This window comes from Anopheles merus, chromosome 2L (assembly GCF_017562075.2).
Source record: "Anopheles merus strain MAF chromosome 2L, AmerM5.1, whole genome shotgun sequence".
Taxonomy (NCBI): Eukaryota; Metazoa; Arthropoda; class Insecta; order Diptera; family Culicidae; genus Anopheles; species Anopheles merus.
The window spans coordinates 49,925,914-49,948,758 of record NC_054083.1 but is presented as its reverse complement, the minus strand read 5'-3'; the positions used below and the strand labels follow the sequence as shown (position 1 = coordinate 49,948,758).

At 48.3% G+C, this 22,845-nt stretch overlaps 6 protein-coding genes across 14 annotated transcripts in view; 4 read left to right on the top strand and 2 right to left on the bottom strand.

The window, feature by feature from the left end:
- The window catches only part of LOC121591459 (ribonuclease P protein subunit p25-like protein), a 32,285-nt gene that overhangs the window by 5,868 nt on the left and 3,572 nt on the right, over positions 1 to 22,845 (bottom strand). Inside the window, exon 1 of one of the 6 annotated variants that reach the window (XM_041911968.1) lies at positions 16,242 to 16,550. The exons of 2 other annotated variants lie outside the window; for them this stretch is intronic. The gene's annotated coding sequence lies outside the window, so the exon portion shown is untranslated. Of the gene's footprint in view, positions 1 to 45; positions 194 to 7,935; positions 8,040 to 16,241; positions 16,551 to 22,845 lie in introns of those variants that run through there. 3 more of the 6 variants (XM_041911969.1, XM_041911970.1, XM_041911966.1) reach the window with 3 other exon arrangements.
- On the top strand, positions 92 to 7,530 carry LOC121591456 (aromatic-L-amino-acid decarboxylase). Of its 2 annotated transcripts, none has more exons than XM_041911960.1 (8): positions 92 to 202; positions 1,349 to 1,736; positions 3,707 to 3,777; positions 3,858 to 4,094; positions 5,620 to 6,325; positions 6,400 to 6,652; positions 6,733 to 6,822; positions 6,897 to 7,530. In XM_041911960.1, exons 2-8 carry the CDS (start codon positions 1,370 to 1,372, stop codon positions 7,102 to 7,104), a joined length of 1,932 nt encoding a protein of 643 aa, XP_041767894.1. In that variant the 5' UTR covers positions 92 to 202; positions 1,349 to 1,369; the 3' UTR covers positions 7,105 to 7,530. The 2 variants fall into 2 exon arrangements, with proteins under 2 accessions (XP_041767894.1, XP_041767895.1); XM_041911961.1 differs by lacking the exon at positions 92 to 202 and adding an exon at positions 245 to 331.
- On the bottom strand, positions 4,499 to 22,840 carry LOC121591464. Of its 2 annotated transcripts, none has more exons than XM_041911976.1 (2): positions 22,561 to 22,840; positions 4,499 to 4,829 (listed from the first exon to the last, which is right to left on the bottom strand). In XM_041911976.1, the coding sequence occupies exon 2, from the start codon at positions 4,813 to 4,815 to the stop codon at positions 4,570 to 4,572; it is 246 nt and encodes an 81-aa protein (XP_041767910.1). In that variant the 5' UTR covers positions 4,816 to 4,829; positions 22,561 to 22,840; the 3' UTR covers positions 4,499 to 4,569. The 2 variants fall into 2 exon arrangements, with proteins under 2 accessions (XP_041767910.1, XP_041767911.1); XM_041911977.1 differs by lacking the exon at positions 22,561 to 22,840 and adding an exon at positions 13,580 to 13,646.
- Positions 8,328 to 10,091, top strand: LOC121591463. The gene is made up of 4 exons (XM_041911975.1): positions 8,328 to 8,688; positions 8,760 to 8,920; positions 9,029 to 9,155; positions 9,231 to 10,091. Exons 1-4 carry the CDS (start codon positions 8,408 to 8,410, stop codon positions 9,370 to 9,372), a joined length of 711 nt encoding a protein of 236 aa, XP_041767909.1. The 5' UTR covers positions 8,328 to 8,407; the 3' UTR covers positions 9,373 to 10,091.
- On the top strand, positions 11,200 to 12,572 carry LOC121591462. Its single transcript, XM_041911974.1, has 4 exons — positions 11,200 to 11,801; positions 11,874 to 12,037; positions 12,104 to 12,230; positions 12,301 to 12,572. The coding sequence occupies exons 1-4, from the start codon at positions 11,491 to 11,493 to the stop codon at positions 12,419 to 12,421; spliced, it is 723 nt and encodes a 240-aa protein (XP_041767908.1). The 5' UTR covers positions 11,200 to 11,490; the 3' UTR covers positions 12,422 to 12,572.
- On the top strand, positions 16,708 to 22,555 carry LOC121591457 (aromatic-L-amino-acid decarboxylase). Of its 2 annotated transcripts, none has more exons than XM_041911962.1 (6): positions 16,708 to 17,442; positions 19,655 to 19,839; positions 20,008 to 20,930; positions 20,998 to 21,137; positions 21,476 to 21,662; positions 21,735 to 22,555. In XM_041911962.1, exons 1-6 carry the CDS (start codon positions 17,313 to 17,315, stop codon positions 21,904 to 21,906), a joined length of 1,737 nt encoding a protein of 578 aa, XP_041767896.1. In that variant the 5' UTR covers positions 16,708 to 17,312; the 3' UTR covers positions 21,907 to 22,555. The 2 variants fall into 2 exon arrangements, with proteins under 2 accessions (XP_041767896.1, XP_041767897.1); XM_041911963.1 differs by having other exon boundaries at positions 16,731 to 17,442; positions 21,759 to 22,555.

Below are 22,845 nucleotides of genomic sequence, written 5' to 3'. Positions count from 1 at the left end.
GAGATTGTCCCAGAAGCAGAAAGGAGAAAGCTGAACATCACCCACCCGAACGGAACAGCAAAAGGATCTATCCTGACCGACAGAACGGCTAACGGTTCAGTTACCAGCGGGAAGTCGGAGCGTTCGGTTCAGCCAAGCAGCAGGAAAAAGGATTCAACCGCAGCAACGGTGCTAATTTGTAGCTAAGTGGATTTGTATCCAGGTAGTGCTTCAAAGTCACTGGTGTTTCCAGTTCTAGTGATTAGTGCAAGGTGCAAGGGTGTTCGAAAATCGGTTATTTCGAGTGCAGTGGCAAGTGAGGTGAAGCTGCAAGCGTAACAAAGGTCGAGTGGTGCGTGAATTTCGAACACTTGCTTATGACGGAGAATTATGATGCAAAACTTTGATTGCAACGTTCAAAGATTCTTTAAAAATTACCTAAAATATGAAGAATGAAAAAAAAATGTTGAGAAAATAAGCCAATTATTGGTAAAAACAGTTTAAAAATAAGAAAAAGGTGAAAAAACTGTATGTAAAACATGAACAAACACGAAAATTCTAGAATGATATAAAACAATGAAAAGTAAATGCAAAACCTTGACAAAAATTACAAAACAAAATCTAAAAGTTAGTTTAAATATTAAAAACGTTAAAATGATAGATAAAAGAACCCATAAATTGACATCAAACAATTGAAAGATTAGGAAAAAAGTGAAAAAATTGTATGTTAAAGTAGAACAATCGTAAAAAATCCAAAATTAATCACAACGTAACGTGTAATGCGTTACGTTACATGAAGAGCAAAGGCCAAACGATGAGCAGGCACAAAGGACATTAAAACTAAATATTTCAGTGAATCAAACAGTGACTAACGCCGTTACTACGTCGACCTGCAGTGTATCATCTTCTGATCTGATAGTAAATGTTATAATTAAACAATTGAACTCTCTCTCCCTTCTCAATGTGACGCATTGTGTCCGTGGAGATGAATAGAATGTGCAATTTTTGGCACACCGTTGTTACCAGATCGGGGTTTTGCATTAGTAACCGCGGTAGTAACTAAAGACGCGACCCATAATAAAACGCTTCCCACCACCTTGAAATAGTATTTCGTGGAACGACGGACGGCATTTATCGTCCAGATGTGTGTAAATCATCTCGAACGGGAGCATTTTATTGGGGTCTTTAGCATCATTCGGTCTGTTGCGATCCCGCTCGAAGAACGATTAATTACTGTCGTTTAGAATCCGTGTGAAGAACCTCGCGAGAGATAGTGTTGTAATTCGATATAGCTTAGAAACAACTGTGATGCTGTCGGTGTAGCACAGATGACGAAATGCCTTTTTGACGTTTGATTGCTTTCTCGTAGATTTCATCCACCCAGGACGCTATGGATAGTAAAGAGTTCCGACGCCGCGGTACCGAGATGGTGGAGTACATCTGCAACTATCTGGAAACGTTGGAGCAGCGCCGAGTAACGCCGTGCGTTGAGCCCGGCTATCTGAAGCACCAGCTGCCCGACGAGGCGCCGGAAGAACCGGAACCCTGGGAAAAGATCATGCAGGACGTGGAGGACAAGATCATGCCGGGCGTAACGCACTGGCAGCATCCGCGCTTTCACGCCTACTTTCCGTCCGGTAACTCGTTCCCCTCGATACTGGGTGACATGCTGAGCGATGGGATCGGGTGTATCGGGTTTTCGTGGGCGGCCAGCCCGGCCTGTACCGAGCTGGAGACGATCGTGCTGGATTGGTTGGGTAAGTACATCTTGAGGTGAGAACAATTAACCTTACTTTTTTGCTACCGAGATCTCCGGATCATACTCACGATCGTTTTGTTTCGATAGAGTATGTTACATCGGCCTAAGTAATCGGCGTACACACGCGTACGTCATAACAAAAAAAGTGACGTTCGCAAGACGGAATGACGTTTCGCTGACGGGCTTAGTAACGCGTGACCCCCAAAAAAACGCGTTACAAGCTGAGGGGTGTGCGTCTGCGTAACGATCTGCACGGACGAACGCGTGCGAATCAAAATAAAACATACACATACCGTATACATCTCTTCTCATACATCTTACCACTCCTTCGGCTCGGGCAAAACAAAAACACAGTCCTTCTCCATGGAAGGCAGTATGGAGCGGTAGCACACAGCACAGAAAGGAGGGTTAGCAAGGTCAGGCCTGCGGTCTGTGCAAGGAACCGGATAATTTTAGATCGAAACTTAAGCAGCGGGCCCAAAATAGCTGACCCGATGTACTGTAACCGTACGAGCAGGAACGTCGCAACCACATTCGGTTCGGGCCTCCGTGTTCCGCATTATTTTGGCGCACTGAATTGGTTTATACTAACATCGCGATTCGTTTAATTGAAGCTTTTTTTTTATTTACGTTACCCAAGTCCAGTGACGCTCGAGAGGGGAGACCGTTTAATGTCAATTCCGAAGCGATGACGAAAATCAACAAATAAGGCAAATTGGGCGTTTCAGCGGCATTCGGAGAGGGTGCGTGTGTCTGTGTTATAGTAGAATGAAGATAAACGGTCATATATCTGCCACAGGAGATCGGGAGGAGTTAATTTATAGTCCGTTTGGAGCTTCTTGATGACTGTTGAGACAAGTTTAAGATATTTGTGGCAAATTTTCACTAATTAATACGGAGCAGATGCTATGCCGTTTTGGGACCAAAGAATGATCATTAAGATTTATGTAAATTTATCACTTAGCAGTGATCAGATGATGAAGATTGCGAGGAGAGCTCCATGTGGGTCAGTTTTAGTCGAGGTGTCATACATTTCAACATTGGGAAATTCAAATGAAATGCTTTATCTTCAACAAATCCCCAAAAAGGTCACATTCAGCGCTCTCTGGACCATTTCTACGGTCTTTGGCTCACATTCCCAAGCACCCGTACGCATTTCTGCAAAAATAATTGAAATTCTTCACACATGATTCATGGCAGTTCTTGCTCTCTACCCAGCAAACCACCCACACTGCAATAGAGCAATTCGGCATGCCGGTTCGGCAGTAACCGAATCTTACCGCCCCACACACCGCCAGACACCGACCGGGAATGTTCAACAAACAGCCAAGACAGCCAACCGAAAGACACCGAGACGCCACACACATAAACTCGGCGCTGGTGCCACCGCCTGCCACAACAATCTCATTACCATAAATAATCGATGATAGAATAGCGCCGGCCGTAAATCGACCGTACGCGTTCGCCACGGGGAAGTAAAAGTTAAGTCAAGCGCTTCACGACGACTTCTGGTCGCGTTTTGCCCACACCACGCCAGCCATTCTCCCTAGCCTCCTGCGATTTAATGAAGGAAAGCGCGGAAAAATAAAACATCTCACTCCACAACTCCGCGGGAGAAGATGTTGTACAAGAGTGATGAAATTTTAACCACTTGTTACTCCATTAACTTCGAACGCTTCCAAATGGCACCGGAGGACAGGATGTTGGTGGTGGTCCTGCGGATGATAAATTACGTTTTAATTAGATCTAAGCGGTGGGCCAGAGTGGTTTTCCTATTGCTTTCGCTGTTTTGGCCGAGACGTCCGAGCAGAAATTGAATCATACTTCATCATGAGCCCTCCTCGCCGACGTTAAACAAACCTAATAGACTTGATAGTTATGATTTTGAACGTTTATAAACACGGTTATAATTACTGGACACTTGATAGTAAATAGTTCCTCCTCCTCGCATTCTCTTCCACTCCCAAGGCAAAGCAATTGGACTGCCCGATTCGTTTCTGGCACTTAAACCCGGCAGCCGTGGTGGTGGCGTTATACAGGTATACCACACTAAAGATGCTGCAATTCTTCGGACGCCTTAATTCAGTATAATATCCCGAATGTTGCATCCCATTTCCAGACGTCCGCGTCGGAGTGTGTGCTGGTAACGATGCTGGCCGCCCGGGCCCAAGCGATCAAGTATCTGAAGCAGCAGCACCCGTTCGTCGAGGAGGGCCACCTGCTGTCCAAGCTGATGGCGTACTGCTCGAAGGAGGCGCACAGCTGCGTCGAAAAGGCGGCCATGATCAGCTTCGTCAAGCTGCGCATCCTCGAGCCGGACGAAAAGTGTTGCCTGCGGGCGGACACACTGATAAAGGTAAGACACACAGTGAGTGGTGGGTAGACTAAACACACTTCGACTTGTGCAGTGCGCCTCCATATATGGATGGATAGTGCTGTTTCCAGTGTGAAAGGAGGAAAATATTTACACATCCCGAGCGCTCACTCGCTCGTTCGCTTTTGACGTAGCCGTGTGTTCCAAAAACGCATCCATGACACCATCCACCCTCACAGCGTAAACAGAGAAGCGCAATAACAGGGCCACGGGACCCGGGACCCGGTTGGAGTGTTGTGGGGTTATGTGAGATCAATTTTCACGCATTTTCTCGGATAATGCTTTTCACGAAACTACTGGCCGCACAACGGTGTAAACATTGAGCAACTCGGCGAGTGACTCACTCTCTCATTTCTTCGAAGTTCAAAGCCTTCAAAAAGACACAGTTACGCAGCTCTTCTTGCATGTATTTCCAATTCCAACGTCATTTTTGATCGATTACGCCCGACACGTCTCATCAGCTACCACCACCACCACCGGTTGCTGCCGGTCTTCTCCCTTGCTCCTCCAGTGCTCGCCGGGCCTGGTGCTGACCGTGCTCGAATCCGGCGGCGAACCCTTTCCGGTAGCCCTCGTCAAAATTGCGCTGATAGTGCACTTGCCGCCCGGCATCGATACCGTCCGCGTAGGCGGCCTTAATGAGCGGTTCCGCCAGCCGCTTCGCATCTCGCTTGGAGATGTCAAAGTCTTCCTCCCGATCCATTTTCTCCCTTCTGGCTGCAGTAAAGAAAAGAAAGGAAAGATCGATGGAGGGACCTGATTAAAGCATAATACTTTCAAAGCAAAAATCACGACGGTACAGGCAGCAGGGGTGTATTGTTTTGTTCCAAAAGCATGTTCTTGTACCGTAAAGGCATGTTTTTTTTTGGGGTGGAGAAGTTTGGAATTAAAAATCGATTGGCAGATTAATATTGGAATGAAAAGCCGAAAATGCCTTGCGGCAGGCAATCGCTAGCGCAACGGTCAGTAACACTTTAAAGTAACGCCACAGCTTGTTGCTTGTTCGCGCTTTGTAGTATAAATAGCTTGTAGTTTGATTACATGTTAGTGCCACAAACTACAAACCATTCCCGTGCAAGACACGACGAAAATACACAACAAACAATCGTGATAAAGAGTTACGTGCCGATAGAACGAAACAACAGCACGTAAGAATAACCCAACGGTCCAGCACCAGGTTAACCCGAGGGGTTAATAGCAAAACCGTCAAACCCGAATAATAAATTTGCTTGGCATCAATGCTAAGTAAATTGAGAGACTTTACGAGCTCGCTTGTTACCGGAGCGACCAGGAGAATTTCGCACTCACAATAAACATCATCGCGATGAGAGACGTCAGTCAGCGATGCCCTGAACGTGGGATTCCGTTCACTGCGCGTAACCTATAATTTCGCACGATGACATGAATGTCATACTTTGCAAAAATCGCCCCAACCTATCAAGGTTACGGTCAGGGTTTGGCCGAATCGGAATAAGATCATGTTGACCCATCCCCCCTTTTCACACAGGCAATGGAGGAAGACGAACAGCAGGGTTTGATACCGTTCTTCGTGTCGACCACGCTCGGTACGACGGGTTCGTGTGCGTTCGACGATCTGGCCGAGATCGGGGAGGCACTGCAGCGCTTCCCAAGCGTCTGGCTGCACGTGGATGCGGCCTACGCCGGCAATGCGTTCATCTGCCCCGAGCTGAAGTACCTGCTGAAGGGCATTCAGTACGCGGACTCGTTCAACACCAACCCGAACAAGTGGCTGCTGACGAACTTTGACTGCTCGACGCTGTGGGTGCGCGATCGCATCCGCCTGACGTCGGCGCTAGTCGTCGATCCGCTGTATCTGCAGCACGGGTACACCGATTCGGCGATCGACTATCGGCACTGGGGCGTACCGCTCAGCCGCCGGTTTCGTTCGCTCAAGCTGTGGTTCGTGCTGCGCAGCTACGGCATCTCCGGGCTGCAGGCGTACATCCGGCACCATATCGAGCTGGCCAAGCGGTTCGAGGCGCTCGTGCTGAAGGACAGCCGATTCGAGGTGTGCAACGAGGTGCGGCTCGGGCTGGTCTGCTTCCGGCTGAAGGGCACGGACCGGATCAACGAGAAGCTGCTGAGCAGCATCAATGCGTCCGGCAAGCTGCACATGGTGCCGGCATCCGTCAACGATACGTACGTCATACGGTTCTGTGCCGTGGCGCAAAATGCCAAGGTTGAGGATATTGGTAAGTGTGTGTTTGTTCGAATCCAACGTTCTAGCTAGGGGAATTCCACTCCTGAATCGTTTGCTCCCTCACAGACTACGCCTGGGACGTCATAACGGATTTCGCCTCGGAAATACTGGAAAAGGAGCAGGCGGACGAGGTCAGCGAGATCGTCGATCGGCGCAAAACGCACACGCTCGCCCAGAAGCGCTCGTTCTTCGTGCGCATGGTTAGCGATCCGAAGATCTACAATCCGGCCATCAACAAGGCTCAGACGCCGCACCGTATGTCCACCGAGTTGACCTCACCGGGACACGATGGAACCGTGGTGAAGGTACAGTCACCCAAGTATGTATCTCCCCTTCGGAGTCATCGCTTAGTATGCCATTTTAATCCAATGTTATACATTATCTCTTCCACAATCCCAGGACACCCGGTTCAGCGACATGGATCAGCTGGCCATTGGCATTCCTATTCGCGTCCGCCGATGATGGCACGAAGAATGATGTCACACTCAGGTAAGTACGTTCCAGCCGCTTGGCCATCCCAAGATGCATTGCGCTCACACTTTCTTTCCCAAACCCCGCGCTAGATTCCGCCACCTTGACACGATGATGCGACTATCGGCTTCACGGCGCAACTCCGCCACCGGCGGATCGTCCCCATCGCCCGAAGCCGAAAACGGTATTACCCTGCTGAAGTCGCCCAAAAAATCCCCGATTCTGATGCGAAAGCGTGGCTCATCGCCGAACCCACCACCGACGGCGGCGGTGGGTGCGAACAATGGCTCGGCCAAGTAAAAGACCAAACCCACCACCATCGCTCAAGACGATCCGGGGTTAGCTATAGGAAAATGAAATTGGAAACCAAATGATGCAAAACGGACGCCTGGGGGGAAGGAAACAACACCGTATCAGGAAGAAGCACAATAATCCCGAATGATGCACAGGCTCTTTTAATGAATCTACCACACCTATCACTCGTTAGTATCTGAAATCTCTGACATCAACACTACCGCTAAAACTTAATACCAAGAAAGACTAGGAAAAGTGTATCAATCCACAACTCCCCGCAAGACTTGGATAATTGGAAAGGAATCTAAACACTCACGTCCCCTGGAACACGCGCAAAAAGAGCGATCCTCTAGTAGGGTTAGACAAATGTTGAACTTATCTTTGCTGTATTTATTCCCACAATCGCACAAATAAACACAAATGATCGAATCAAACTCATCGTTCCTACATCTACAATCGCGCACGTGTACCATCCCAAAAAGGTAAGTGGATCTCTCCAATCCGTTATGACAACATCGGAGGAAGAGTTGGTTATAATGTTCATATCTCACGCCGAATAAAATGTACTGATCGGAATGTTTACCACCATATCGATCGAGTGATCATAATGTTTACTTCACCACTGCACTGTATTAAATACACAAGATCATTTCGATTTGCGGCAATAGACACTCCACATTCCATTCCAGATAGGTCAGGATTTACACGAATTTTACCGGCATCAATGAAACGCGTCACAGGCAAACGCGGTGGGAGTACGAACTACATACACCGTCGTGTACACATGTCTGTACTGCCAAACATTGTAAGGCTCACCAAAGACGGGCGTTCGTTTACCTCAATGAACTCCAAATTTAGCACTTCTATTTGCGAAATCAATTCCACAATACGTAAGTACAGCGAACAACACACCGACATGCTGCTGCTGCTGCTCAGCTGCGCAATTCAGATTGACATTATGTGGCGTCCATCAGGATGATTCGGAACTCACTGGGTTATCATTCATTCGGAAGACCCCCGCCGCACAATTATGCTGGCAAATTATTTTTCGGGGTGTGGTTCTTCAACAACACACTGGCTTCTACCTTCGCAATCCTGCGCTTATCGCTTCGCAAGGTCACAAACACCCTGAAGCGCGTAACTGGTAGTTTTGAACTGCAACCTCGGACGGGGTTATCGAAGGGTTCCTCCTTCCGATCATGGCACACGATTCGGTTTCAGTGCTGAGAGAAAGAAACAGTTCCACGAAGCAGATCAGTGTCAGTGTACCTTTGGGTGGAATTAGTTCGTCCACGGTGTAGTTATTGAAATGTTGGACACAATGCGTGTGATCTTGATGCTTACCCTGCTGGCAGTGGCCCATGCCGAAGAACCAAGCCAAGTGGATGCACCCGATGCGCTGGACTTTTCGTACGCTCGGCTGTGGCGTTACGCACAACAACAGTGCGGCACGAAAGGCATCACGCCGACGGAGTTTACCCACTCCTGGCTTGGGGTGCGACGCTGTCTCAAGAACACGCTGGATGTGGTCCAGCTGAATGAAGACTCGATGCGACTAGACATTGGCAATGAGGAAGAAATTCTAGGCCGGTAAGTTGGGCTGGAAACAGATCGGCTAGAATGTTGTAACCGGCTACCATTTCCAATCCCTCGTTCCTAAGCCACTGTCCGAAACTATACCAAGGTGTCAAGTGTTTCAACCCATTCATGGACATGGTGAAGGGATGCGTGAGCGAGGAAAGCTACGAGATCTTCGAGGCGTTGCGCAGCTGGTTTCACGACATTCTGGAGTATCTGTGCGAAAACAATGGCGCTAATGTTGGTAAGTACTGGGCGACTACTAGTGTTACTCTTCAAAGAGGTGCTGTTATCAGGTACTCCAATCTTTACTTTGTTTCTTCTTATCTTTCTGTGTTGGATGACTTCGAAGAGTACGATAAGCAAAAGCATGACACTTGCACACGTGAGATCAATAGGCACATCATTACGTGTGCGGCCGAGAACTTGATCGCCACGCCGGAGGTTAATCGCAAAACACTGTCCGAGGAGAACTGCAGGTAAGTTATTCGCTAGAAAAATCTAAGAGAAGAGCAAGTATTCAAATGAATCCATTTCCCATCGTTTCCAACCAGTGCACTGGCCATAGCGAAGGATTGTCTGCTGAAGAAGCTAAAGGACTGTGGCGTCTTTGCCAACGGCGCACGGCTGTTCTACGAAAACTTCATCCAAATCACGTCGTGCAAAAATTACATCCCCAAAGCGGAACGAAAATAAAGACTAGCTAGCGCCCTTGGACATTCGGTCACTTTCCTTTCTCTACCGTGACGCTGACCTGAGCCACGTCACGTGCGGCGAGAAGATGATCGGCAAGCAGACAAAACTCGTACCAAAAGTGGTGAAATTGTAGCAAAAATGGGGCAAAAATGATTCATCGCATTCCACTTTCGGGGCGCACCGGTTGCTAAAACTGGTTCCACCGAAAACACGGCACGTGCCTACGAACACGCGGTGCTTACCATCATGATGGGACCAATTTGGTAGCAACAAAAAAGGGGGTAACCGATAATTGATTATGCAGCCATTGCCAATGACCTTAACGTTCGGACGGTTTGAAGCTGTCCATTGGGTCAGTGTTGAGTTTTATTTTTCGCCAATGACAGCTCAATCTCAGGTATTCTGATGGTGACTTCCACAAAACGCGCTAAATTACGCGTGCGCGACACTTTCGGGACAGCGCAACCGAACCGTGTTGATGACGAAACTGAGCGAACATATTACTCAATCTGCACGTGGTGGTGCCGCATAAAAGGAGGCAAACCACGCCACAAAACAAAAACCACGAAACTAAACATCCATCAACGGGTTTCCTTTCTTTCGTTTCGTACGAGAAAAAAAAAACAAACCGGTAACCGGTGGAATTTCCTGAACGGATTTTGCTAACCATTTTTTCTTCGCTTTTTGCACCTCAATACCTCAATACAAAACCTCATTCATAAAAAGAGACCGGCCTCACAGCCGTGTAGCAGCGGCAACACAGCATTGAGCGGTAATTGATCTTTGAGCTTTGGCAGGAGGTAAAGGCAGAACCATGCATAATCCATCCGAAACCGGGGTGTCTGGGCTGAGGGCGGCCGGATCGCCGGATCGCCAGTTGCGAATGACGCATCCACCATGACGTAGCAGATTATTTGAACAATCTTCAGCTCCGTGCAAATGTTGGAGGAGCTCAATAATCAAGCACAGACCGATGTGCCTGCCGAAGAGAAACTCCCATCTCTGCCGTCCCATGCTGTTTGCATTTACACTACTCTACACAGGTACACCACCGCCGGTGTATGCCGAAAACTTTGTCGTCAGTCATAGTCGGAGGCGTTTGGTTCACGCGCCCCATCCGTGGTGTAGGTTGGACTTTGGAATGTACACAGATTTGTGTGCCTCTTTTTGCTTCCCTATTCGCCTAGCAGAACGGATGACTGGCGGTGTAGTGTACAAGCGATTGGAATTTGAAAATGCCACTACAATGACTATAGGCAACAAGGATGTCGAAATTCAGGACATACAGTTTTTGGGAAATTTCGAACCTATTCCACATTGGATCTCCGGCATGATGTCCGGATCGTGATGCTGTAAGCATTTCCTGTAACATGTTGCACAAATTGAATTCTGAACTTGCTCTGATTGCATCTGTTAATTGCATAGCAAAAAAGTTGTCACCTTCGAATACCTGCACGACCTTTACCGTTTTTTTTAAATGCAGAAAGCACAACACTTCCACCCAGCTTTTTTGTTTCATTGCTCACAATAGAACAAGTGACAAATGTCTGCCATGCACGTTCATTTGTGAACTCATTCACCTGTAACAGAGTGGAATGGTTCCCCTTGTTTTTCTTTGCTACCATTTCGTACTCCATTAAAGCCCCTCTCTTGTCAAGCTACTGCTACAACAATGCACCTTCTTCCGCTATTCCACTCGGGGTCTCTGTTGTGGATAAAAACTGCAATGCCCGTGCCATCGCCCTTAGAGCAGCGATTGAATTAAGTCACTCGTTATTTGCCTTAATTCGATAATGATTGTCGCGTACTCGCATCACGCGCACTACTACTGATGGTGCGCGCTGACACTGGCCACTAGATACAGTGACCAAACCCAAACCGAATCGACAACTGTACACGAACAAACCTTGACGATCCCCTGCATCCGACACAGTATTATCACACACACACACACATCGGGTGAGTTGGACACCTCGTTCTGTTCAATTTAGACCCATTTCAAAGCGGGTCATCCGGAGCTACTGTCAGTACGTTGCGTCCGATCGAAGTGAGTGTACTACAATCCCCCCAGCAGCAGTGTGTGTTGTGTTGAGGCTCACATAATCCAATCGATTAGCTATGTTGAGGATCAGCAGCAGTGTGATGAACTTTAGCACCTTTATGGTGCTGGTAGCTGCATGCACTGCGCTCCCAAAAGACACTCCAGAGCTGGTGCCGGAGGACGCTGAAACGCTCGATGGGCCACCGTTTCTGGCCGAACTGCGTGACCAGTGCCGCAACACGACCGGAGATGATACGACGTTCAACGAGCTGAAGGAACACATCTCCACCGATCTGCCGAAATGCTTTATGGCCCACGTCAACATGGACCAGCTGAAGACGGACACCTCCAAGCTGGAGGAGCAGGAAAAGAAGAAGCTGTTTGAAAAGTGTGTCTCTTTTTTGCGTGTAGTTTGATTTTGACAGTTAAGAATTCGTTCTCAACGCTATGATCATTTTAGAATCTGTGAACAGATTAACGAATCAGTCACCTGTCTAACGCCGGTAAAGGCTAAGCTGAAACCGTGCCTCGATGAGGAGGATGTTAAGATCATGGAGCAGGTTGTGGCCACCGTACCGGAAGCACTGAACATGGCTTGTACCAACAGTGGCGCTTTGTTGCAAAGTATGGCGCCTATGCTCTAAACAAGTGATCAGATGTGATTTGGTTTTTGAACTCATCTCGTTCCAGAATTCACCGAGCCAGCGTATCGGTCCTGCGCCATGGAACTACCACCAATGATTGAGGAATGTACGAGCGAGCTTCCCGACAGCATGGAGAGTCTTCCATTTTCGCAATACTCCGAAAAGCAGTGCGGGTAGGTGGTCGTCTTGCACGACCAATTCATCAGTTCAATTGCACTCACAAGTTGAACGTATCTCTTTCAGCGAAATCTACACCATGCGGGACTGTTTCTCTCGAAGAATCAAAGAGTGTGGTGCCACGGGCTACATGGACTTCTTCATACTGTTCTACCGGAAATTGCTCGCACTGACGCCATGCAAATAAGACATGCAAGCTAACAAGACATAATGATCTTCCCCGGGTGACACCTATTCGTCATTTTGTCTTATCTTTCCAATAGGCTTGTTGGCGGTGGACGTTCTCCAAGCGCACAAATGCTAATAAAAATTTTGCCTTCGTTATTATTTTGATCGTACATGACTCATGATTGGCTCCATTTTTTATCGCCAACCAATCAAAACGGTGGTTCCTCGGTGGGTATGGCCTCGGCAGTGTGTGCGCGTTGAACAATATTTCTCTTAATTACAGAGCTCATTACTACCGAAAGGTAATACCCTCCACAGCTCCATTACTAAGAGGTGTAAAATGTGTGGAATGTAGACCGTAAAAAACAGTTCTTACCTCCCCACAACACCCCTACCTAAAAGGTGGGCCGAGTCTTTGGTGGTTATCATAGTGCCAAACTGCGTTACATCGATAAACGTTTAAGACTCAATCAAACGAACCAAACAGACCAGGTCGTACAAGAGGGAGTAGAATGTGTGGCGATCAGTCACCATTTAAAAGTGCTGTCCCCTTTTTTTTCAAAAAGCAGCATGATGCGACAGATGTTGACAATGCAATTAGCAAACAGTTCATAATGGGACTCGTGTGCTAGTCTGCGCACAGCAGCGCGCGTGGAAAGCATCGTACGCAACTGAATGCCATGCTTTCATCATACACACAAACACACACAGATGCACAATTTCACACGGTGCTGTGGTGTGGTGTGCATCAACAACTGGTCCGGGTGATTTCAAGTTCAATGCACATAAATACGCGGCTGGCTGCATTGAACGCATGCATCTACGTAAGACGCATTAGACGCTTTATCAGAAAGCTAACAGAAGGATAATCAATATCGCATGTGTGGCGTGGCTCGCCAAACAAACCGCGCACTTTTGCGTGCTGATATGTCCCTCCGGGACGTAATGGATAAAATAAAAAGCACATCATGCCATGCGTTTGCTCAAGTGTGCGCCATCGATCAAAATCAAGCCAAGCGATCAAGCCGACCGGGTGGAGGTGTGATTCAAACGTGCCTTTGCCCACACACACACACGGAGCGGTACGGAGCAGGTGAGACACGAGAGGGAAACTTATGAGCAGGAATGATTCACTGAATATCACTTCGCTGGCTCGTGATTGATGTACCAAACCCACCTCGCGGGTCTCCCAACTTATCGCAGCATTATCTGTGCCGCACACACGCTTTGGCGTCAGATTTACCACACCGAAAAGTTCACTTCGAAGGCTCGCTTTCCGCATATCAGCACGGCTGTTTAATGCGCACGGTTCGTGCGCGGTGGTAGATAACGATCGAAATATATGGTTGACAACGGTGCGGAATTAAGCGCGTTGCTGCGCCGCATGTACGGCCACCTTTTATCTGCCCACTGGCAAGACCACAGGGTGAATCTTTTCACGTACGTTCCTGTTCGAGTTGTGTTTTTCATTCACAAAGAAGTATAGATCTAAAAAGAAAAATAATAATATTACTTAATAGTTAACAGCCAGGCGTAATGACCAGGCGTCCCCATCAAGTGGCCGTTCTTACATAAACTCAACTGCTTGAGGAAACAGGAATTATCTTCCGATTATACCTTTATCGATATTACAATAGCTAGCAATGATATGACATAAATGCTGTGATAAGAACCAACCGCTAATTGTCACCGATTTTTATCACTTTAATGGACATTTTGTTTATGTTTTGGATCATGGAGCGAACAGAACCGTCCAAAACAAAACCCCAGGCCCGGGGTGTGTGATTCATAATGCAACAAAAAACCCGCTGACGTCTGCTGCTAAGGGAAAATGTGCACTTTTCACACAACGAAACATTTTCATCAATCAGCGGGGAACTCCCCACGCACGGCTCTTTCGAAAAACACGATTTTTACATAAACCATCTGAACTGGCTGGCAGCATTTTTCCATCAATGAAAATACCATTTTCTACGCTTCTCCGTCAGCATTCCAGCGGCAGTGTGCGTAGTTTTTCACCGCCCAGCTCAACCGACCGTAGTACGTACATCCGCATCTCTGCGCCTTGGGTGCTTCATTCGCAAGTGGCCACTGTCAAACAAACGATAAATTTCCACAAGCTCCGGTTTGCGCGGGTCAGCTGCTGCGTAGGGTGAAAATTGTTTGTTTCAAAACGTTTAACCCAGTAAAAAGAACCATTGAACATTGTTCGACGTCACGCCCCAAAAAATACAATCAAACACCCGGACCCGATGTGGCTCGATGATGTCGTGAAGAATAACAAACAATATCACACATAATTGATCACTTGATACTCTGTCTTGGTCACCCATGTATCGACAGTTATGAAATTCTATCACCGTGGTAACACTCAGTGGCCGACCGTTGAAATTTGCTTAAACGTTTTAATTGGCGAAATCATCCCCCAGACAGCTGTGGCTAAGCCACACTCAATCTCCATTTATGCCTGTCATTCGAGTTGGAGAGTCTCCTCATCATCAGGTAGAGTGTCTCCCAAGCTGACCAGTGTAACATGAGTTCAAAGTACAAGTATAACGGGAGGCACCCAGGAGGAGCATGACACCACATCTGACGTCAGCTTGAACTCCCAGCACCGTTGAATTGTTCAAAGTCCAAGCCCAAAAATCACGTGCAGGAAGAAGGTGTTCTCTATCTCCGGACATCTGAACATCAAAACATAGCGATCCGAGCGTATCTCGGTAGCCTTGTAAGACCTTCAGTGAATGCATCAAATTCCCTGGGGGGAATCACCAAAAACTAGTCCGAATTCGACATCCGTCCGTTTATCTAAGGAAGGCACGATAGTAGCACATCGCGATATCAGCACCCGCCCACAGCTATCAGCAGTGAATGATACAGGAACACCCCAAAACAAGAACCAATTAAATGAAGAATGTAAGGAATCTCAACAGTTGTGGCGGTATACCTTGTACACTCCAAGGGGAAAGAAAAACAACACCCCAAAGCTGGTAAACCACACCGATCAGAGTTTATGAGTTTTTGTGAATGAAACGTGAGAAAAACACGGGCTGTAAAAATAGGCCTTTTTTCTTGAAGACAGCAGAGATCACACACGATTCCGTGTGCGTGGGTAGTAGGGACCAAACCACCACCAAACGTTATCCAAACATCCGGCAAAAGACCACCACACCGGGGCTCTCGCTGCTGTTCCGCGGATGATGGCCTAGAATGGAAGTAGATCGCGACGGCCAAACAATGATATTTTCGTTTGATTCTTTTTTAAGTAGGTAATAATGGGTGGGTAAACACATATTAAAAATGGTAAAGCCGCATAGCTGTGGCATGATTCAGGGAGCGGCCGGTTGATGCTCCAGCCCACAAGAAAACCGATCAGTCGATAGAAGAAGGACGCCAGAAATGAAGTCATCCCAGCAGCAAGGATATGAATCACGTTTTTGGAGAGTGAACTCGGTGCGGATACTGTGGGAATTGCCAAGCAATGCGGAAAGAGGATGTAAAAAGCAACTACGAGTAAAAAGAGATTGAGCAGACACATGATAGATCAATTTGGGGGCAAAACGACCCATTGGAAAGGTGCCTTACAGCTAGTTCCCAGTGTTGTCAAGTATCCACACCAAATATTCCAATCAAATCCAATATCCATTATCATAACTGGCCCAACTGATAAAGCTCGCTTGCTCTACCCTCGTGGCTCGAAGTCTTCATTATTTCACCACCTCATGAAAGCACCAACACTACACCTGCTGAAGATGTCTTCCAACGGCCCTATCGGGCCTCCTGAATGACGTTATCCCAATTTTGGGGTCGTTTTCTATTTTCCCACCAACTACTCTTACCTTAATAGTGGGCCACCAACACCCTCCGGTCTGATCTTGATTTGGGTTGAAGATCAAACAGAAAGCCCGGTACTTCTTTCCGAAGATGTGACACGATGCACGGAACACTTCACCAAACGAAAAGAGAGAGAATTAGGCACAGCTAAATATGTGCTACGACTTGCAATGCGAGCGGTGGTTGGATACTTCCGTCCACACGTGTGGTAGCGGTCCACCCCCTGGCGCAGAAGGGCGCGTCATGCGTATAAACACCCTCCCTCCCCCAAATCACACGACGGGCACGGTCGCGGTCTGCACGGAAATTGCATTGCCCCGAAAATGTTTGCGAGCGAAACCACCCGAATGCCGAGAAACCAATCCTTCACGCCGCCGCTCGTTGGTCAGATTCGTCGGTCCGATTCGGACCGTTCACGTCATCATCGTTCAAGCGCGTGTCTCTTTCGCACGTTCGCGCGGTTCCGCGCGGTAATTACGCGCACAAGAGTTCCGTCGCCGTCGCACGGGACGTACTCGCGCAACGGAACGCGATGCGATAAAAAGCTTTCGCCCGGACCCGAACGCCGTCAGTCACGATCGTTTAACGAGAGCGTACGCAAACCCGCGGTACACAAGCTAAGAAGACGGTCCTCTCGAGCCAGTACTAACGTGTTGGCCACAGAGTGCAGTAACGAACAGAAGAAACGGGTCGCAGATACACGCGAAAAAAAAAACCAAACATCAAGCAAATCGTAAGGAACCTGCGGGGAAGGATCAAGTTTGTAGTTTCAGTGAGGTGCACAGCGGTGTATATCTTTAACAAGGTGTGACACAAGCGTCAAATCAAACGAAGTGTGCAAAATTTATGCAAACACACACACACGCCCGGTGGTTGAGTTGATAAAGAGTTCAAACACCGCCAAGTACGTCAGACGACACGACGACTACATCCTTAGTGAAGCGGTGAAGATTTAACACCTAAAATTAAAGTTGGTTAAAGCAAACAGACACATCAGTGAATATCAAAGTGGTGAAAAGTGCAAGGACATTCAAAATTTGTTTGCCAAAACAATTGAAGAAAAACAGTGCCACACAATGAATACGGAAGAGTTTCGCAAGTACGGCAAACAGATGATCGACTACATCTGCGAGTACGGGCAGACGATAGACGAACGGGACGTCGCACCGACGGTCGATCCGGGATTTCTACGCAAATTGCTACCAGGTACGCTTATTTCTTACCTCCCCCACCCCACCCCTTCGATCCCTTCGCAAGACAATTCTTCTTCCCCCTCGTTCATCCTCTTGTGCAAATTATCACCCGCCCCCTTAGTTCTTGTTAGTGTGCTGTGGTGTGCTCGGGTGTGATGTCTTAACAAGCGTGCGCCCCAGCTTCCGTCAGCAGAAGCTCCGCGACTGTACGAACGATGAGATCCATGTCAATAGACAGTACGCTCAATTAACAACTCTCTCGCCCATAGTTTCGATGGCGAGTTTCGTAATTTTGTGACGGCAATTGAATAATTACTACCTGCGTCTTACACTGATGGATGGGATGTAATTTTGAAGTGTGAGCTGATTGCTCATAGGAGAGATATGTTGTTGAAGTGTCGATATGCCAGCTTAGTAACAATCGTGAACATGAACATGTGCACATGAACAGATTGATACTACTCCCTATTATTGTATATTGTCCATTTTCTTTGACTTCTACCGAAACATGTGATTGTGTTTGTTTTTTTTTCAAACCTTAACACCCATTGACCCGATATGGCCTCCTGGCTCAACGTACCGTGACTCCAACAGACAGGGACGTCTGACGATGACGTTCAAGCGCTCCTCGTCTACTGTCCGCTGTCGCATGGGATAAGATTAACCCATTCATGGTAATCCGTTTTAAAAGTAAGCAAAGGCCTAAAGGCCCGCCCTGTCAACACTACGCCCGCGCCCAAAGAGGGCCCGAGCCGTCTCTATTTTAGCGGTCACGTTTCACCATCCGCCGGGGCACGCGTGCGATCCAAGTACTGTGTCGATGTGAATCATCGGCGTGTGTAAACGAAACCAACCTTGAGCAATTTTTAAACAGATCCTTTACCGAACGAACTGTTGCGACCGATCGTGTGTTTGTGACGTATGTGCCGAAAGTGACACCCTGTCCGGCACAGGAAATGTGTGTACTTCCTTTCATGTCTGCAATAACACAGCACAAAAAAAATCGGTCATACTGTTAAAAATAACACACACTTGCACACCGGGACACATTGCGTTTACATCGCGTTTACAAAATGCCGACAAATTGGTGTGGTGAAACAGCAAGATTCAATTTTCAAACGGCCGGACTCCGCTCTGTGTTCGCTTGCTTGCTTGTGCTGTGCTAGACATGATGCCCCCTTCTCCCGGTCACCGGTTAGGAGCGGTTTTGTACCGGCAGGTAATCGGCAACGGATCGGTAAGCTAACGGATTACATCAGGCCGCTTAATAGTTTATTGATTTAACGCTTCATGGTGCTAAACGCTGACAAGCTTCCGAAGCAGTTTAGTGAATGAATTAGACGCCGAGACAGCAGGGCGGGGATATCTCCGCCACTCGATCACTTGATTGAAGCATGTTCAGCTGTGTTGGGGCTGGGAAATGTCCCGGATGTCTTGTGCTTCGGGGATTCACACGGCGGGTTCACAGTACATGTAGCCGGCGCGCTGATGTTAACTTGAAGATTAAATATTTAAAATAGAAACAGCACAAGATGAAAGGAGTCCGTGTGTGTCCAATTTGCAGCCCAGAATTTATCAACAATTTTCCTTGATAGCCGCACTTTGGGGCAAACTTGTTGTCAAGAGTTTCGGTGAGAAGATCTAGAATGATTCAACGCGTGCTACTTACTGTTTTGAACACCACTCAAATCAATTCTGTTTGATAAGGTAGTGCGAAAAAGAGTGTCCAAATTAACACATTTTACAAGAGAAAAGGGAAATATTAAACACCTCAGCCCAAGGTGTAATCAAAATTGCGCTTCAATGCACTTCTACGCTGCACCAAGCAGCGGCAGAATCGAAATAGTGCTTCAGTTACTCAACAGACGGTTGCCAAAATACATAAACCGAGGGGGGAAAACGCTGAAAAACAAGCAGTAAGGTGGCCGACATCCAACACAAGCACAATGGGTAGCATTAACAGACCTCCAAAGGGTGCAGATTAATGCATCGAAACCGAATGGGCATGACTAGTCGCTCAAGATCCGCACCTCACGCTTGTGTTCCTCTCTCGAGCAGCTAAAATTACAAACCCGATCCAAGATCGGGATAATAAACATACAATAAACGACCAGCTACTAACGAAACACTATTACCGTGGCCGATGGCCGGTGCGTGCGTGAATTCACGTTCGTGCTGGTTTGTGCCCTGTTTTCCCTCCTCCCCTCTCTCTCTCTCTGCAACAGAGGAAGCGCCACAGAAGGGCGAAGACTTCAAGCGTATGCTCGATGACGTCGAGACGAAGATCATGCCCAATATGGTGCACTGGAACCATCCGCGCTTTTTCGCCTACTTCCCGGCCGGCAACTCCTATCCTTCGATCCTCGGCGACATGCTCAGCAGTGCCATCGGGTCAATTGGCTTCTCATGGGTAAGTCTGTAGTTAAAACTGTAATCCATCATGTCCCAGTTGCGTCAAACGTGCGGGGCAAATATTTACCTTGCTCTTCGGAGCTGCTCTTTCTCTCTCTCTCGTCGGTTCATTCATCTCACTTGTTTGCTGCTCGCGCTTTCTTTCCCTCTCTCTCTCTCTCTACAGGCATCCAGTCCGGCCGCCACCGAGCTGGAAACGATCGTCCTCGATTGGTACGCGAAGGCACTCGATCTGCCGTGCTTCTTCCGCAGCGACGCCAAGGGTTCGAAGGGCGGTGGCGTACTGCAAGGATCCGCGTCCGAGTGTGCGCTCGTGTGCATGATGGCGGCACGGGCCCGCGCCATCAAGGAGCTGAAGGGCAACCACCACGACGTGCACGACAGCGTCTATCTGCCGCAGCTGGTCGCGTACTCCTCCAAGGAGGCACACTCGTCGATCGAGAAGGCGGCCAAGATGGCGATCGTGAAGCTGCGCGCACTGGACACCGACTGTCGGGGCGTGTTCCGGGGCGATACGCTCCGCCAGGCCATCCAGGAGGATCTCGCCCAGGGCCTGACGCCGTGCTTTGTCGTCGCCACCGTCGGCACCACGTCGGCCTGCGTCTTTGACAATCTGGTCGAGATTGGGCAGGTGTGCCGGGAGGTGCGCAGCATCTGGTTCCACGTGGACGGTGCTTACGCGGGCAATTCCTTCATCCTGCCCGAGATGCGCCGCTTTAAGGAGGGGCTGGAGTATGCGGATTCGTTCAACACAAATCCAAACAAGCTGCTGCTGACCAACTTTGACTGCTCGGCGATGTGGGTGAAGGATGTAAAGCTGCTCACGACGGCGCTGGCCGTTGATCCGCTCTATCTGCAGCACGAGCATAGCAGTGCGATTGATTACCGGCACTACGGAATTCCGCTCAGCCGACGCTTCCGTGCGCTGAAGCTGTGGTTTGTGTTCCGCTCGTACGGCATCGTTGGGCTGCAGAAGTATATTCGCAACCACATTGCGCTGGCGAAACGGTTCGAGACGCTGGTGAACTCCGACGATCGCTTCGAGGTGCGCAACGACGTCAACCTTGGGCTTGTCTGCTTCCGACTCAAGTAAGATACTTTAGTTAAGTGGTAAACTAGCATCCTTTCTTAATGCATTGTTGTGTTGTCTCTGCAGACAGCAAGATCGAATCAATCGGGACCTACTGGCAAGGATCAACCAGTCGGGCAAATTCCACATGACCCCCGCAATGGTACGAGGCAAATACATCATTCGTTTCTGTGTCACCTACGAGCACGCCACCGAGGAGCATATAGGTAAGGTTTGGAGCACAGGGAAGGGCCCCTTACGATAGTAGCAACACGTGGCGGGGCCAGGTAGTACATCTCGTAAGTACGCATTGAAGCGATGTCGCTTCCGAATCGTTGCGTACGCATTAGCATAATGGTGCGGTATCGATTTTCCCTCCAACCCCTGCTTTTGCGATAAGCGAATGTACACACACAGGGCACGACGCGGCATGATGCAATCGTACTGAAAGGATGTTATCAGCAAACGTGACACCCTTTACGATAGCACGATTGAGGAAATTGTCCCGTACTATTTGGTGGGGTAATAAATATTCATCGCACCTCTATCTCCACATTTTCAACAGATTACGCATGGGAGGAAATTAAAAACTACGCCGAAGAGACGCTCGCCGCCGAATGTCCGGAAGAGGTGCAGGAGCAGGCACTGCCGGCGACGAAAAAACCGCCCAAGAAGCTTACCCGCAGCATGTCCACGCGCTTCTCCTTCACGCGCAGCGTTTCGCGCGAAATCTTCGAACGACAAAACAGTCGGTAAGTCTCGAATGGTGGTTGTTGAAAGCCCCGTTCCTGCCTGAAGTGGCAAACAAATTGATAAATTAACAGTCCCCATTTGCCCTGTTTCACCAGCTCTCAGCTTACGGATGGCTGCACACCGATCGTCATCGTCGATACCGACGACATCCTGGAGAGTTTGCAGCGCGCCTCGCGGATGAACGGTGAGCGAAGTTCGAACGACACGTACGACACCGACAGCACGGAGGAGGCCAGCAATTGACTAAGCCGAGGCAACTCCCGCAACTCCTCCACGTCCTCCTCGTCGTCTTCCTCCTCCTCGACCGCCAATGAGTCTCCAGAAGGGGAGGAAACGGAGGGAAGCACAGGATCGACGATCGCTCGTTGCAATTCGATCAAGCGATCCTGCGGCAAAGACAACGGATACAGTCGGCTGCAGCAGCAGCAGCACCGTCAGGACAGTCACGCGCAGGAAGCGGAATCGAGACCGACCAAGTCGAAAAGTTGCTCGAATATTAAGCAGTTGTGATAAGGCCCGCTTCGACGCAAACACGTGGCTACGCCCGCTCCCGGCGCGCCATCGGCTTTTTTAGCAAGCATTTATCGTTAATCGCTGTTAGTAGCAGGACCCACGCAAGTACGTCGTACCGACTGAGAAACAAAAATGTATTATTTATTGATAATGTGAAACAAACAAACAAAAACCAAGCGCTAGTATAGCCAGGAAGTAGCATAGAATCTTCCCCCTAGGTGCAGGAGGGCTTAGTTATGTAAGTTTTGTTTTCCTTCCTGACCATGACACTAAAATCATTTTCAAAACTTGTGTGCCCCACTGTGGCACGTGTGTAATGTTAAGGCTTTGTATAGTTGCACGAGCAAACTGCGTAAGAATAAATTGTCCCATGTCTGAACTAACCGTGTCGCTTGCTGCTTCAAGGGTTTATTGTTTACGTTGCCGGATGGGTGAGAAGCGCGTGCCGGTATGAACGAATCCAGCTGCGGTTTGCTTCTAATTGGACACTAAAAGCGTGTTGCAATTCACTTTACTCATTACTTACAACACAGTGAGCATTTAAAAACGATTTAAACAAGGCTTTAAATGGAACTTTTCATCACATTTTGAGCACGAAACCAGAATCACTGCATCATCATTTGATGTACGAATAATGGCCAGTAATACCCTTAAACAATGTTTATTGTA

Bases quoted from the DNA above. Each gene is read 5' to 3' on its own strand.
- LOC121591456 (XM_041911960.1), top strand. From the start codon at position 1,370: ATGGATAGTAAAGAGTTCCGACGCCGCGGTACCGAGATGGTGGAGTAC. The intron at 6,326-6,399 runs GTAAGTGTGTGT...GCTCCCTCACAG, and splicing joins TGCCAAGGTTGAGGATATTG to ACTACGCCTGGGACGTCATA. The intron at 6,653-6,732 runs GTATGTATCTCC...CCACAATCCCAG, and splicing joins GTGAAGGTACAGTCACCCAA to GACACCCGGTTCAGCGACAT.
- LOC121591464 (XM_041911976.1), bottom strand. From the start codon at position 4,815: ATGGATCGGGAGGAAGACTTTGACATCTCCAAGCGAGATGCGAAGCGG.
- LOC121591463 (XM_041911975.1), top strand. From the start codon at position 8,408: ATGTTGGACACAATGCGTGTGATCTTGATGCTTACCCTGCTGGCAGTG. The intron at 8,921-9,028 runs GTAAGTACTGGG...ATGACTTCGAAG, and splicing joins AAACAATGGCGCTAATGTTG to AGTACGATAAGCAAAAGCAT. The intron at 9,156-9,230 runs GTAAGTTATTCG...GTTTCCAACCAG, and splicing joins CTGTCCGAGGAGAACTGCAG to TGCACTGGCCATAGCGAAGG.
- LOC121591462 (XM_041911974.1), top strand. From the start codon at position 11,491: ATGTTGAGGATCAGCAGCAGTGTGATGAACTTTAGCACCTTTATGGTG. The intron at 12,038-12,103 runs GTATGGCGCCTA...ATCTCGTTCCAG, and splicing joins CAGTGGCGCTTTGTTGCAAA to AATTCACCGAGCCAGCGTAT. The intron at 12,231-12,300 runs GTAGGTGGTCGT...TATCTCTTTCAG, and splicing joins TACTCCGAAAAGCAGTGCGG to CGAAATCTACACCATGCGGG.
- LOC121591457 (XM_041911962.1), top strand. From the start codon at position 17,313: ATGAATACGGAAGAGTTTCGCAAGTACGGCAAACAGATGATCGACTAC. The intron at 19,840-20,007 runs GTAAGTCTGTAG...CTCTCTCTACAG, and splicing joins GGTCAATTGGCTTCTCATGG to GCATCCAGTCCGGCCGCCAC. The intron at 21,138-21,475 runs GTAAGGTTTGGA...CATTTTCAACAG, and splicing joins CGCCACCGAGGAGCATATAG to ATTACGCATGGGAGGAAATT.